The 16,192-nt window shown below is 32.1% G+C and overlaps 1 protein-coding gene across 2 annotated transcripts in view; it reads left to right on the top strand.

Moving 5' to 3' along the window:
* LOC108726468 (probable G-protein coupled receptor CG31760) overlaps window positions 1-16,192 on the top strand; it is a 98,415-nt gene that overhangs the window by 60,462 nt on the left and 21,761 nt on the right. For both annotated transcript variants that reach the window (XM_018454061.1, XM_018454067.1), the window contains exons 3-4: window positions 11,561-11,684; window positions 13,483-13,626. In XM_018454061.1, the coding sequence (XP_018309563.1) occupies window positions 11,561-11,684; window positions 13,483-13,626 (268 nt within the window). The remainder of the gene's footprint in view (window positions 1-11,560; window positions 11,685-13,482; window positions 13,627-16,192) is intronic.

Raw genomic sequence — 16,192 nt, 5'->3', positions numbered from 1 at the left:
TGAGAGTCGAAGGTGAGAGTCGAGCACCCCTTTGCAGGGGGTGAGGGGGGATGAAAGTCGAAGGTGAGAGTCGGGCGCCCCTTTGCAGGGGGGAAGGAAGGTGAGAGTCGAAGGTCAAAGTTATCTAAGCTACATATGTAAAGCAGTTAAAGAATTACTAACTTTAACTGTTAATAACTTTTTAACGAAGGACAAGTGACGGATCTGCTAAAACCTGTTGGAGGTTACTCAGGGTCATAACCTTGACAATATATGTCAAGGTCAAGGTCATTGGCGGGGGTCTCCTGATTGGAACTTTTACCTAATTTTTTTTAGTTTAATTTAATAATTGCAATAATTGTTTTTAAAGATTTCGAACAGACAGAATTCAAAAAAGTGTTAAAGTTGAAAATTTGTACAATACGTATAACATAATCAATATATATTCTAAACATATAAAAAATATTAATATATTTAGAAGTTACATAGGGAAGCCTTCAATTTTCGTTAAATGTATAATTTTTCATGTCAAGTACAGTTTAGAAAATGAAAAATTAACTTTATAAATCGTTATTATTTCAACTACTTCAAACATCGGTAATTTTTTAAATCCTTTTTTCTTTGTTTCTAATGCTTTTTTAACAACTTCCGTCAAACTTCTGCAGCCTGCAATTTATTGATTAAATTTTTTTAATTTTTACAACTTTATAGTATTCACTATAGGACATTTTAATGAAATTTTAAATTAGAATAAATTAAAACGTTACTTAAAACTAATTAACCGTAGAGTGAAATATTGTCACTTGTCTGTATCTTTAAAGCCCGACAAGTCTGAAGTTTCGATAGGAAAGGATCGACTGAATTTGTCAAAGGATACTTTCACGAAGTTTGACGTTCTCATAAAATACTTCGAATATTCTATGCATTTTAGAAGTACCTTTCTCCGACTTCGTGTTATCTACACCGAGAGTGGTATCTTGATATTAGAGATAACTAGAACTCGTTAAATAATTGCGAAATACGGTAACGTAATTCTCTTTGCAGAGACTTTAAGCGAATTACTAATAGAAAACGCATTTCTTGCTACCGTCGGAAAGTAAATTCCGACTGGTTGAGAGTGCGACAACGAAGAATGGAACGCGGTCACAATGGGCTACAATTAGGCTACTAAAACGGGGTAAAATTCCTGAGGAAATGTCGGCGCTGCCGACGCGCAAATAGAAGTCGACATATCTTCTCTCTAGTCTAGATCAATATCTTGGAGTGAAAACAACCAATGTGATTTCGGAGTGTAGAAGTAGAACAAAAGTAATATTATATTTACGGATATATAGAATATGTCCATTTGTTTGCCCTTAAACGCGAATGACGCGCTCGCCCCCATTAAGTGTTCAAACAGTATTATTGCAGATTACAGTATAAATTAAATTTCCAAATATTTAATTTTGATTATCCTACGTCTTGAAATGGGTGTTTATTGAAAGTGGGATTAATCAAATTTTACAATACAGCGAGGTCAAATCTCGAAAGTAAAAAAAAAATAAAAAAGAAAAATGCATATAAAATGAAAGTAAAGTTAGCTTTAGATTCATGCAAATAATGAATAAATTAAATATTTGAGTAGATTAATTTTTTTGAATTAATTAAATTAAAAAAGAAAAATATAAATAAAATTTGATTAATTAAAAATAACAAATTAATAAAAAGATTATGGTATTGTAGATTGCAGTATAAATTGAACTTTTGAATATATAATTTTGATTAATTTTATGTTTTGAAATAAATGATTATTGAAAGTGAGACGAATCAAATTTTGCAATACAGCGAAGTCAAATTTTGAAAATCAGAAAAAGAACTGCATATGAAATAAAAGTGAAGTTGGCTTTGGATGCAAAATGGTGAACAAATTGAATATTGTATTCATTTCTTTGGAATTAATTAAATCAAAATATTAAAAAATGATAAAACATGATTAGTCAAAAATAATAAATAAATAAAAAGATTACAGTATTACTACAGATTACGGTATATTAAACTCCCGAATATATAAGTTTAATTAAAGTCTGCGTTCTGTAATAAGCGCATATTGAAAGTGGGACAAATCGAAATATGCACTGAGAAAACCATTATGTTGAATGAAATAAAATTTGACTGACTCAACTGAATTTCTTTTGTTTGGGCAAATAAATCTTTTGATTAACGTAACACTTTTGATTAATTGGAAAATTTTGTAATATTGATATAAAAATTTAATTCAATAAACAACATTATTAATTGTGTGGAACCAATTCAGTTAATATTTTATTTAAATTTTATTCACTAATCGAACTTATACAATAATATTACTAAATTTTCTTATTAATTTTACATCAGACAAAGTTGCTTAGAATGTGGGAATTTTGTGGGAACTTTGAAGCCGGAATAGGAAACCGTTAACGCTGGCTGAGTCAACTGCAGAAATCCTATAATCGAGACTCCTAAAGAGCTTTGCATTGACTTGAGCGAGAAAGTGTCCACTCGACACTATCGAGTCTTACGCAATTGCATTATTTATAACGTGTTCTTCTTACGAGAGAATGCTTAGCCGCGCATCCTATTATTATAGCGGTGCGCGGCGATTCGTATTGCACGCTTAACAACAAATATAATTCTTTGAAAAACAAAGAGATAAATACTTTGTCATCGCTCCTACAAAATTTTATTTAAAACAAACAAATCTATGCAACCAAAAAAATTTGATTATTGTAACATTTTATTTGTTTCTAATAACATATTTTTTGTTAATACAAACATACAAATTCAATCAATAAAATCGTTCAATCAAAAAATTTTACTTGATTCAATCAAATGGGTTTTTCAGCGTAGTGAGGTCAAATCTCGGAAGTGCTGAAATAAAGTTTTCCCGAGCTTTTGAAACTATTGGTAATTCCCACGCTTGCTGTCAAAGCACATGGACAAATATATTTACAAATTTTTATTGTCTTATTCTAATCAGTTTGTCTATTTAATAAAACATTTATGATTTAGTAAAACAAAAATAACGATAGTTTTGGAACGACTTCATTTATGCAGCTCGGCGCCAGAGAATTAAATAAGACGTGGACATGACTTGACGCAATGAGATTATCTCGTCGAGAACTGCAACTTGGTATCTCGACATCTTACGTATTCCGGAAATACCTGAATATTTTCTGTCGTGCTATTTTTGCAAGGCAAAATATTACACAAGTCTTATTCTCATGCATGCTCCGTTGGAGTAATAATCCTTAGAAACTTTGAAAAAACTTGAAGAGCGAAAAAAGTAGGATTTAAGAGCAACCATGGAAAGTCAGGAAATTTTCAAATCCCTTTTGTTTAGCAATCTTATGCGTGTCTAGCAGCAGTCGTTTTCACGACAACGGGAATACTATAGAGAATGTAATGCTTTGTGGAGACTACGAGGACGTTTACTTCATTGCGAGTGAAATTGTTTTCATGACCGCCTTCGCTTAGTTAGTTTTAACAGAATTTTACCTTCACAAGCTCGACGTATCTCTCTTTCTTTCTCTCTTTCTCTCTCTCTTTCTCTATAGCTTGGCTGAAAATTTCATCGTAAAAACTATACAAGGTGTGCTAAAACCGCATGTCCTTCTAACCGCTGGTATATTAAGACACAAACCGAGAAAAATGATAGTTGCTATAATAGAGCAGCAGTTATGGAATTATTAAATAAATAAAAATTTTGGCTAATTAGTGAAAGTATTAAATTACGGGCGCAAATAATAAATAAAAATGACGCATACGAGAAATAAAATAAAGCAAAGAGCAAGAATGTATTTTCTTTAATTAATTTTAATTGAACTTTATTTTAAAACACATTCAATTATCAAAGTATTATCGTAATTATCAAAGTATATACATAATTATCAAAGTATATAATATTAAAATAATATGAAAAAATTATAGTGATATTCGAGAAACTTTTTATAACAGAAAAATTGAATATGTGATTGCAAATTTATTATTTAATATATTCTATAAGTTTTATAGAAATTCTACAAATGTGGTGCACTTTGCAACTAATATTTCATTCCATCTCCGAAAATGCGAATAACATAATTAATCATCGTCTATATAGGGTGTCTCACAACTACCGCATTTTTTCTTAAGAACGTATTCTTGAGGTAATTTTGAGACGAAAAAATTCTAATATAAAAATGTCGAGGCCACAATAGTTTTTTAATTATATAATTGATTAAAGATAGTTTGTTCAATTCAAAAACTCTCTGTTATATAGCCTCGCGCGCGCGATATTTTCGTATTAGGATTTTCGTCTTAGAATGTTAAAAAGAATCTAGAGAAATAATAATAGAGTATAAAAGTAAAATATGTGTGTGTGTGTGCGTGCGTGCGTGCGTGCGTGCGTGCGTGCGTGTGTGTGTGTGTGGTTCTTTACTTATAAGCATATATATATATATATATATATTTAAAGTTAGCTTATAATTGAAAAAAATATTGCAGTTTTGACATTTTCGTATTAAGATTTTCGTCTCAAAATTACCTCAAAAATACATCCTTAAAAGGAAATGCGTAGTTGTGAGACACCCTGTATATGTAACTAATAATAGATACAAATAGAACTTATGCACTTTGATGCGCCCTTGCAATGCGTATTATGCGTCATGTCTCGCGAAAGCGATTCTCTGATGAGTTACATATAGAATTAAAGAGACAGCGACGATGACGAAGACGCGAGGATGATAACATTCGGCACCGCGACAGCCGCGTCATTCCTTCCCATTGGGAATTTCTCTACCACCTCCTCCTTCTCTTTCTCTCGGCTATCTACGCGTTCGTACATCGTTTATTTCACATCAAGTGCAAGCTGGGGAATCTCCATTTCATAGATATGACATATTCTTCAGAGAGACAGAGCAGAAACTGAATTTCTTACAATTTCGAATGAGACTCGCAATTGAAGCGTGAAGTGTTAATTAAAACTTAAAACAGTTATTAAATCTTTAATATTCTGTTTTTCACTAGTTTATTTTTAGTTTATTTATTTGTTTCATTTTGAATTTTATTTTGTTTTGTTATATTGCATATTCTATCTCTTCTTTGTTTATTTATTATTTTTGATTGATCGAGTTTCATTAATTTTGAATTTTCTGATTTATTATAATTAATTTTAAAGGAATTAATTGGCTTGAATATTTAATTTATTCATTGCTTGCATAGATCTAACTTTATTTTTATTTTATATGAAGCTTTTTTTCTTTTTATTAATTAAATTAATTTTCGAAACATTTTATATCTTAAATTCAACTCAACTCTTTGATATGAATTTAATTAATTTTGCAATTATATTTTAATATCTATGATTTTCTTTCATATTTTTCATCGGCAATAGTCTTCTATAATTGGTTCGATTATATATATATATATATATATATATCTTTCATTGTGAAAATGTTTTACTTATCCAAATTTTAAGATTGCTATACATCTAATTTCTTTTATTTCTTCAAGTTTATATATTTTATGCATATATCTTTTAAAGTAGAAGGAAACCTGACAGCTAGTAAGTAAAAAATAAACTTAATAAAGAAAAAGGAGAATCTAAGTAAACTGTTATGTAGGCCAATGACTATATGCGAGCAAACTAGGATCAAAGCCAAACCTTATATAGAAACCCTTGAAATCTGGGTGCCAGGAATTTGGAATTCAAGGAAGTTAGCCTCCAAGCATGTTAGGGCCAAGAAAATTAGTACTTAAACAAATTACCATCCAAGCAAAATAGGATTATGGTGAAATGAGATATATAAAGTATACACAGCTATTACAACCAAAAACTTTTTAACGGGTCAGTTTGCCAATCTTTATCGCTGACGTGACAACGGTAATAATTTTTCGAAGGTCCAGGTCCGGACTTTGGATTTTTGAAAAATTCGAAATTGAATCTACATTCGGATAAAGTTTACTCGGAATAGCTGAAGAGGAAGATATAAAGGACAGTTACACTTCAGCAGATGACTACGCGCGAGCGAGTAATCCATCGAGTTTCCTTGGAGGAAAGATTGGCCAAGTTTGTCGAAGGATCAGCAAACTGGAAGGAAATGCAATCGGTCGCGAACACCTTGTATCCCACGCTTCACGAAAGCCAAGCCTGTCTGTTCCTCAAATTTGCTCGGATCTTTAACTCCGCGGATCGGGATAGCGTTAGCGTTATAATTAGTGATAATTATGTCAGTTCTCTGTCCGACTGAAAAATCCACTTAACCAAGGCCATTCTACTTCCCGCTCTATTTCGCGCCCGGACGGTTAAACGAATTATCTGCTAGAGAAGAGTTAGCGGATCTAATTTGTAATACGGTAACCGGCCTGGGCTCGGGCTTTCGGCACGGGTCACCGCGCTACCACGGCATCGAGTTTGCTAAAACCTCCGAGGCACATGCGCACCTAATTTATACGTTTAACCGGTTACCTTATTATCTCCGACCTAACTTGCGCCGGAATTACGTGCCGATAATTATACACGTCACGTCCCGGCATTCTTATAGAACAACTCGGGAATAATGAAACACATTGCACATGTGCGCTTCGCCACTTGCATGATGACGAGTAAATAAATAAACACAACGCGAGAACATAGCAGGAGCAGATAAAATCAATTAAGGTCAATTTAGTAGATAATTTGTACGCGAGATGTATACATAAAATCATAGGATAAAGAGAAAAATTATTTTCCTTCGAAATTTAGAGCCAATTTTTTCTTAGTATAAAGGTGTACATGTAAGAAAAATGTTAACGTAAAATAAAAATTAATGTAGATAAAAAACGAAAATTTTCTGATAATAAAATTAACTCTAGCTAGTCCCAAAAACAGTCCCAGTACAATTTAATAAATATTGAGATTTTTTCGTGTTTCTGAACTTTTCTTTTTCTTTGAACCTATATATCTCAAAGCTCCTTAATTCTCTCAACTTTTACACATTATGAATTTATTCTTTAATCAATTCTCCATTGATTGAAAAAAAAACAATTAATTGAAATATGTCCATTTTTACAGAAGTTACGGTAATAAATATAGATGGGGTTCTCCAGGAACCCGAGTGTATATCAATGGTAAAAGAAATGAGTGCGTATAGCTAAGGTTAAATGCAATCTCAGTATTGTAATGTATTCAAGTCTATCTTTCTAAATAAATTTATATTAATTAATTCATATTAAACAAATTAATATAACTGAAAATATAAATAAAGGTATTTAAGAAGCATTTTTAGTAAAATATGACGTCTGTAAATATTTTTCAAGATTAAAATTGTTTATTTTGATAGCAAAGTTTAAAACGTTGCTGCTTTTAGTTAATTTCGTTTTCTCATATATATTAAATTACATGCACAACAACACTCCAACAACATTTCTTCTACTACGTGCTTAAAATGTTGCTGTAATATGATTATCGAGCAGACACCTATGGATATAGAAATTTAAGTATATCGAACCGAGCATAATACTGATTTTTTTTCTCTATTAAATTTAATACAATCTACTTCATCCTATAAAAGCCTTATGAATACGATCCTTATTTTATGTTTTAAATTTCAATTTTAAAAGAAACATATCTTAATTAAAATTTTATGTATTACTAGGTATTCGACATTTTATAAAACATGCAGCGTTGTTTCTAATAAAAGAAAAGACATGCCAAATACCTACTTTATTATAATTGTACTTTATAATTGTACTTACCATATATGTATTTTCTCGATGTAATTAATTATTTATTTACATATATTTATTTGAAATTTAAAAAATTTAACGTAAGTTATGTCATTGCATCGGCTATTATAGATTGTAAGAGTATTTACGTGCACTTAATCGAACAATAACAAGACTCCGACTCTACTTAAGTTAATGGAAGGTGAAGTCGCGCTTTCGTGAAAGCGATGATAATTCGGAACTCCCGTTGAAACCTTGAAACTCAGGCCTTTCGCAGCTGCAATCGATAATCGATACGACCAATTTGATGAACACGGGGCCGAGATATTTCCAGCATTCCTCACCTTCCTGGCGATGAAGTATGCAGATATCATACCCTTTATAGAATCTTATTATAGTCCGTCGAAAATTCTTATAGCTTAAATATGCCCGCGTATATACGGAGTGCCCCAAAAACAATCGTATTTTCTTTCAGCTAGTTTATCGACTTGAGCTCAATTTCTCTCCATATATAATAATGTTATCTGATGTTATAAACTGTTGCAATTTTATAAAACTCTTAGGTATGCTACATCACAATATTAATATTAAATCTCGAACTTTTATTAAAATAAGACCCGTTTTAATTTATAGATTTTAATAAAGTTATAGATTATATCTAATATATTAAATATATATAATATTGCATTAAATATAAATGAAAAAGTTGTACCGAATACAGCCAGCTCTAGCGTGTAATTCTATTTCCCGTTGCATTTTCGTATGATATTTTACTTAATCTGATTTCGATTTAATCTGATTTTATTTCATTGCACATGGGAGACACTTGTTTGTGCTTCTCACAGTTTTCAAATATTTATATTGATTGACGGTGCCGGTAGAATAATTGGATTAAATGCTGCAGGAAGAATCCAACCAACAACCGCAACATTGTTAGCTGGTTTTTACGCATATAGGACATGATCCAATTAACTATCTTCCTATATAAATAAAATTAAATTTTTGCTTACACTGGATAAGAAGAAAGTTCAAAGGAACACAGTATCATTTTGTTAACATATATTCGCTATAAAAAGCTCAATCTATAAATGTAAAATTACCAGTTTGATTGCAACAAGTTTTCACAAAAGTAACATGTGTCGTAGCAGACGGAACAGAAGGCGATATTAAATCAATATTCAATTTATTTTAATAGCAAATTTAGATATGTTGTAAATGTGCTGTCATATGAGACGAAGAGTTAATCTAAATAAAATACGAACGGAACTCAGTTATGCAAATTGATTTAACTGTTCGGAGAAGCTTTCAGTTCTATTCTGAGGACGGCCATTTGAAGTCTCTGTGTCAACAGAGCGAGAATCTCTCTCCTCCTTTCTCATTTTCTACGAAACAATGCAGAGATATTAATTGTTGCTGGTCTTCAACATGGAAATTGGAAATATTATCTTTTGCAATTCAGCCCTATCGTAGTTCGGACGAAAATTCTTGCAATTTCATGATAACGATGGTATGCGATGGTATATTATTACCATTTTCGTATTGCCGTTGTTCTATGTACAGAGTTCCGAGATATTTTTCAAAAAATTTCTTGCGCAAAATATTTCCTCTGTCTGCAGCAGAATATAAAACCAGTCATTGCCATATCAGTACAAAATTGTTGTCGTACAGTCCACAACGAAGGACAATGAAATAATGTTCGCAAGAAATCCATTTCTCATAAAACTAGATTCTTGTGCTTCAAAATATAATATTGCATTTATATTTCTGGAGATTGTTTATTCCTTGTACAATATAAGAAGCTACGCCTTGATTATATTTCTTAACTTAAACTGATCAGACCAAAGATAATTATCTGTTTTAATACTTTTATTGTTTAATATTTTTATTGTTATTTATCGTTGTTTAATACTTTTAGATCGTATATATAAAAAAAACGGAGCTTCATACTGAAAGTTTCACTTTCACGCCTATGTTAAGAAATTAAATTTATTTAGCGTTCGCTGTTCGAGTGAATTAAAGCTGCCATGTAGCTAAAACGTTTCTACTTCACTGGACTAAGTGAAATTACCATTCACAAAATACCTAAGCGATATGTTCGCCAGTAGCGAAAATCCGTTTGCAATCGCACGTCGGAAATAACATTGCTTTCCCGTTCTCGCGTTTAAATCCAAAAATGCAAAATTTCACGGACCACTGCACGCAGAAATCATGGTAAATGTCGGACGGAAAAGAACGGGGCTATGTCGCTCTGAAGAATTGCAATATCCGTTTAAAGGAAATTTGTTATCAGCGCAACTGCGAACGCATCGTAATTCTTGTAAATCAAGAATCGATACCGGCCAACTATCGAAAGAGGGGGAGTCGAACGGGTTCGTTATACAGGGTGTTCCAAAACCGGGCGGCGCCATCAGTGGCGAGAGGGTTAAAAATAATTACGGCAGGTTCAATAACGAGAAATTAATTTTAGACCTAGATAATTGAGAAACGATTTTGCATTGAGTTTCATAATTTTGAAGGAACAGCAATATCTTCCACTGCGCGCGCGCGCGCGATCAAGTTTCACGAGAATTTTAATTAGAACATTTGTGCAAAATATTTAAAAAAAATTCTTGACAAAAATTAAGATACAGGTTATATCTAAGTTCATTGAATTTTACAAAGCAGCTACTGATATTGTATATCTGTCTCTCATACAAAGTAACCATATTGCTTTTTATGTCGGAGGAAGGATTATCGGGTTACACGAGTTGAGAATCAGCGGAAGATATATTGCACGCATAATCGGCTGCAACACGCGCACTGTTGAATTATGTATCAGGAGACACGAAGCAAGAGAATTTGATTTGATGTTAAATATTAATATATAAAACGAGAATGGAGCACATCATAGTGAAGACTTAAAAAAAAAATTGCGAAATCGCGAAACAGGCTTTTAATATTATCGCTTTTTTAACGTTACTTTCAAATATGAATTTAAATCAGATTTTTAAATCTGCCCTTCTTGTATAATACAAATTTTTCTGCATTTACATTCTGGAATTTTCCTATCCTTTTTCAAATTTTGGTGTTTTATGAATGTAAATAACACAGCGACCGGTCGTTAAGGATGTTTTGGTTATACAATATCGGCTAAAAGTATCAGTCAAAAAAGCAGTTAAAAAGCCAATATTTTCTAATATCAGTCAACCAATTTTTGTCACAAAAATACGCCCTGAAACTTCAAAAAACGAAATAACAAATAATTTTGCTTATAACGGCTTATGTAACTAAATGATCATACTTTGCAGTTGTAGGTAAATAACTTTTAATTAAACGAGTAAGTAGATCCAAATGAACTTTTGCACAAATATTAATTATAATTTTATTAGCATATATGAAAAATTTAATTTAATTCGTAATGCTGTACTTGTTTATCAAATTTATAAAAAAGTACTACACACAGCGATTTTACATAAAAATTAGCAGACTAGTAGAAAAATTAAATAATTGTTAAACTAATTAGAAAATTGTGGTCAAATACACAGACGTAAGAATAATACAACAATTTATGAACTTTTTATACTTTTGGTAATGCTTTGAGATACGATACGTACCTACATCCTTAAAACTTAATTCCTAAAGACGTGGTGAAACGCGATTATACAAGTTTGGCAGTTAGGAACAGATGTTAATTACTACTTGAATTGCATAAAAACAGACGTTAGTTTCTACTACTAATCTAATTCCGATAAGAGCAGCGTCGACGTTCTCGCTTCCACGAGATTGCACCTTCGCGAAGTAACCGACGCAAGTCAGTCGCTTAAATCTAATGTGTAAGCCTATCTTATATACGTGGAGCCTCTGGAGTTTAATCACAAAACGTTTGATTTATCGTTCGCAGGGGTACCAGCGGTATCGACATAGACCTCCGCCGGGTAGATATAGATCAGTGCCCGTTGCCGGCTGGATCCACACAGCTGAACATATTCGCCGCCAGCGACAAGTGCAAAAAGCGCACCACTGAGGTAATGCTAATTTCTCGTTGCGTTCTTCTCGAGGATCGATGTCTCCCGCGAGTGTCCTTCCTCGTGTCGGGCGCGACGTGCGCTTAAACGTACCGTACGGAATAGGGCAAAACCACCGGGGAGATGTTTTTCCGCGTGGCGACCGACTCTATTTGTAAATGCCACTGTCGACCCTGCCGCTGATACCAGCTAGCATCCGCTGTGCGAAAGCCACTCCTCTCGCACAGCGTTTTTGTTACCTCTTAACAAACCGCGCGCGCGTTATTGGCGTGTTTTACTTTTCATGGATTAAAACTCGAGAAAGGAAGAGAGAGAGAGAGAGAGAGAGAGAGAGAGAGAGAGAGAGAGAGAGAATGGAAGGAAATGCGTCAAAGGTTTTTAAAATAAATGTTTAAGCTAAATTTTCGTTTCCCGAGATTATTGAGTTTTTGTGGTTTATATTGTCAAAATGATATTTAAATTTTGTAGTGTAAGTCACGTACTTTCCCTCGTGAATTTCTTGACAAATTTCGCGGAACGTTTGCAGTGGTAAAAGTATGAATGGAACCAACGTTAACTTCTCTTTGTAATGTGATTTGAAATTCTCCATTAAAATTTAAATCACAAATTTTTTAACATCTTCGTTATTATGGAGATACGAGTCTAAATTTCTGAAAGTTCAGCTCTTCCTCACGTAAGAATGTAGGTAAATACACGGGAGAAATTCCTGAAAATTACGGGAAATGTAGAATGACGTACATATCACTCGTCGGCCAACGCCTTATGTAAACCCTAAACTTTAAACCCCGTGTTTTTCCGAAACCGCGTTTTTCCGAAACCGCGTTTTTCCGATTCGTGGCAACGATAACTCACGAACTTGGAGAGGATCGCAATTTGGAGAGAACGTTTTCGAGCACACTTCTCCCCGTCGGTCGCGTGAACTGCGCGGGCTTTAGAGGGGTAAAACATGTTCGTTGTTATAAAAACGATATAAGAATCATTTTTCACGCTTTTTTACTCTTTCCTTTTCATGACGCTATTTTGTCTCATTTTATCTCTATTTTTTAATTTTAATTTTTATTTGTTTTGACCTTGTAATCATAGACATTTATTTTAATGGGGATTTTTATCTCACAACTGTAATATTTTTTAATATTACTTCATTTTTTACTTAAACGTTAATAGCGCTACATAAATGAAAAGCAACGAATTTACTAGTTTTTAAGCTAGTGCGATTTTTTTTAATAAAATGTTTTCAATTCTGTTGTTTTAAATAGTTCTCGTAAAATTAAAGTATTTTAGGTTAAATTGAAATGTTGAAGTCTTATAGCAATAATTTTAAATTGTTAATAAATTGACTTATTTTATGTTAATTTTAACGTAAAGCTGAATACTGACTTATTTTAAGTTAATTTTAACATTAAATTTTTTCAATTCTTATGGATAATTAATAATTTAATGTTTAAATGTCCAAAACTGCGATTGTTTTAAAGATTAATCAAATTATTCTCCATTAAAGTAATGTCTAATGAAAATGTGCTACGGGCGTAATACGAGACATTATTTTAAATTATTAGTACATACGCATGTAGCAGATCGACTATGTAGAATAAACTTTCATTTGTGCGACATGTTATAACGAAAAGCAGATAAATTTGATAATCAAGAGGAACACTCAATCATGTCCAACCGAGAGATTCGCGAATTAAATTCGCAATCGTGAAACAATTCCGATGGATTATAACCATCCATAGTAACGAAAGGCTTGAACACGTTACCCTGATTAGATATAATTGATTGTTTTGTCTTCTATTCGCAGTGCATCGCTATTCCCGGGCTTGGCTTTCGCCGCGGTAGTTATCGATGCGTTTGCAAACGAGGCTTCTACTACCCGGACACGAAATCGGACAAGAGGTACTACAATGGCACGGTCATTGAGGAAGAGTACGAGAGATTGATGATGGTGAGTAGTTTAAAGCTGGACTAATGTGTAAAAACAGCTTCGTTCTCCATTTTACGCTTTGCAGAACATTTAATGCCGTATTGTAATATCTTCTTTTCCTCAGAAACAGAAATTACTTTTTTATAGGAATGGTAAAAAAATGTTAACAAAATGTGTAGGGTATTTTGTTCTTATCAAATTTTGATAAGCATTATAATCTTTTAATTTAAATTTTTATTGTAATAACAATTCTTTTGCAAAAATATAAAGTTAAATATGTATTCCTCCGATTGATAGGATAATCTTTCATTAAAAAAAAAGAAAAAACGGATAGCATACAATTATACTTATAAATTTGTGAAAGTTTACAAAAATAATTGATTTTTAATTAAAAAAATAGTTCATGATTTTGTTGTCGAGTTTAAATAACTTTTTGTCTTTATATGTACTAAGAAAAATGTTTTGTTCTATAAACCAAAATTTGGTTGTAACAGCAAAAATTTGGTTGAAATATACCGAATAAAAATTTTTGATTAAAATATATTGAATAAAACTGTAACTTTATGTGAATTAAATTTAGTTGGTATAAACAAATATTTTTATTATTTACAAAGCCGAGAAATTATTTTGCAAAAACAACTACATTTTTTGTTATATAAATAAAATATCTGATTGCTCTTAAAAAATGCCTCAACTAGACAGTTTTGCTAAAAGCTCCAAATTTTTTTTTTTTCTAGTGTGCTAGTATTCAATTACAGTTGAATCAATCATTTGCCAAAAAATCGAAGAAAAATATTCAATTGTTTCCAAGTGTTTAAAAGTAAAATTGATAGCAGAATCTCTCATTAAAATGTAATGCAGTATAGCAAAACGGAAATTAGATATACCTATAAATTTGTGAAAGTTTATAGGAGCAATTGATTTGCGATTGAAAAATAAATCATGATTTTGTCGATAAGTTAAATAACTTTTTGTTTTTATATAGCAATTATATATGACATTTGATAACGATATGCAATTTGAAATTCATTTCCATAAACTTTCGATAAATTTAGTTCGCCGTTACCGCATACATAAAGTGCAGTTTAAATGGAATATCCAGCTGATATCAGAATATCGCGTTCCATTTTCCCGTTCGGTTCTCTGGCTTCAAAAACAGGATCGCAGAGTGGAGGATCGTCGCGACAGCGCAATTAGATCGTCGCTGGCGGCAACGGCGCGGCGTTACGACGTAACGCACGTTACCGCGCATTCTATTACGGCGCATGGAGGAGAAACGGCGTTTTTTTCCAGTGCAGTTTTCACGTCCGTCGGACCAGCCGTCACTTCTGTGCTCGCAGAAGCGAAATGGGTATTGACAGCGAGGCGCGATGGCATCTATTGTCACCGTGTGTTACGTATCTTTTGTGATTTGATGGGCATTTCCATCGCGCGCGCGACGCGGTAAAACTATTTTCCAGTCGCACCCTTCAGTAGTTGGCGCAACCGTTTGTAACCGCAAACGGTTACAATGGGTGACATCTCCTCCGCCGAACATCCTTAATAACCAGAAACCTGGAATATTAACGACGTGTCATCTTTTTTTTTGGTGACCGCCGTGGGCAGCGCTGATGTGTGCATTGTCGACTTGAAAGAACGCCAGAAAGTAGAAACTCGGAAATAATTATTCTTCACTTTTTTACAAGAGGATTTTCTGTCCTTCCCATTGCGAAAGAAAACTGGAAAAAAGAAACTCGGAAATTATTTATTCCTCTTTTATTAGTCTTTTATATGAATTATCCACTACATTTCGCATGATAAAATATCTTTTTATATGTGATCTTTTAGGCGTTCTTTGTCCTAAAAATCAATCCTTTAAACGTGATTTTTTTCTAAATTTAAACAGTACCTATACTACATTCTTTAATGTCGTTCTGATTGTAAAGATAAATTATTTTACACATAATTTTAGAAAAAATTTTTCACTACTTTATTTTTCAAGAATTATATTTTCACAATATATGTCGATTTTCATTAATGCTAAGCATGGTAAATATTACGAAATACTAAAACGAAAGGAACTTGCGAAGAGAAAAGTATGATAACATATATAACGATAAAATGTTATCGATTTAGAATAGAATTATATTCGAATAAAATTATATATTTGCTATAATTATAAAATTGATTTAGAATAGAATTATATTCAAATAGAGAATTATAGTGAATGTTAAAATATATATACAGAGAAGGTTTTTATAAGAAAAATCTTATTTTAAAACATTAATATTAATTAGCAATTTATTAACATGTTCCACGCCGCGTGGGTCATCGGTGAACCTGTGAACTTTCCATTCAGGTTCTTTGATATAAAAGAAACGTATAATTATAAAATAATTTTTTACATCATACATATGTGGATACATAATTATGATATATATAATTATTTTATTCTTTTTTTTTTCTTTATAATAATTTAAAAAATTTTTTTAATTATTATGAAAAATATATATTATTTAACAAATATAACAAATGCAAATAAAAATACTGAGAGTCACCGGTAACTTATGTGACGTGGTGATAGAATTATGTAAAATTGGCTACGTTT

The sequence above is a fragment of the Mycetomoellerius zeteki genome, unplaced genomic scaffold, assembly GCF_001594055.1.
Source record: "Mycetomoellerius zeteki isolate Tzet28-1 unplaced genomic scaffold, Tzet1.0 scaffold111, whole genome shotgun sequence".
In the NCBI taxonomy this organism is placed as follows: domain Eukaryota; kingdom Metazoa; phylum Arthropoda; class Insecta; order Hymenoptera; family Formicidae; genus Mycetomoellerius; species Mycetomoellerius zeteki.
This window is presented reverse-complemented; position numbering and strand designations above follow the sequence as displayed.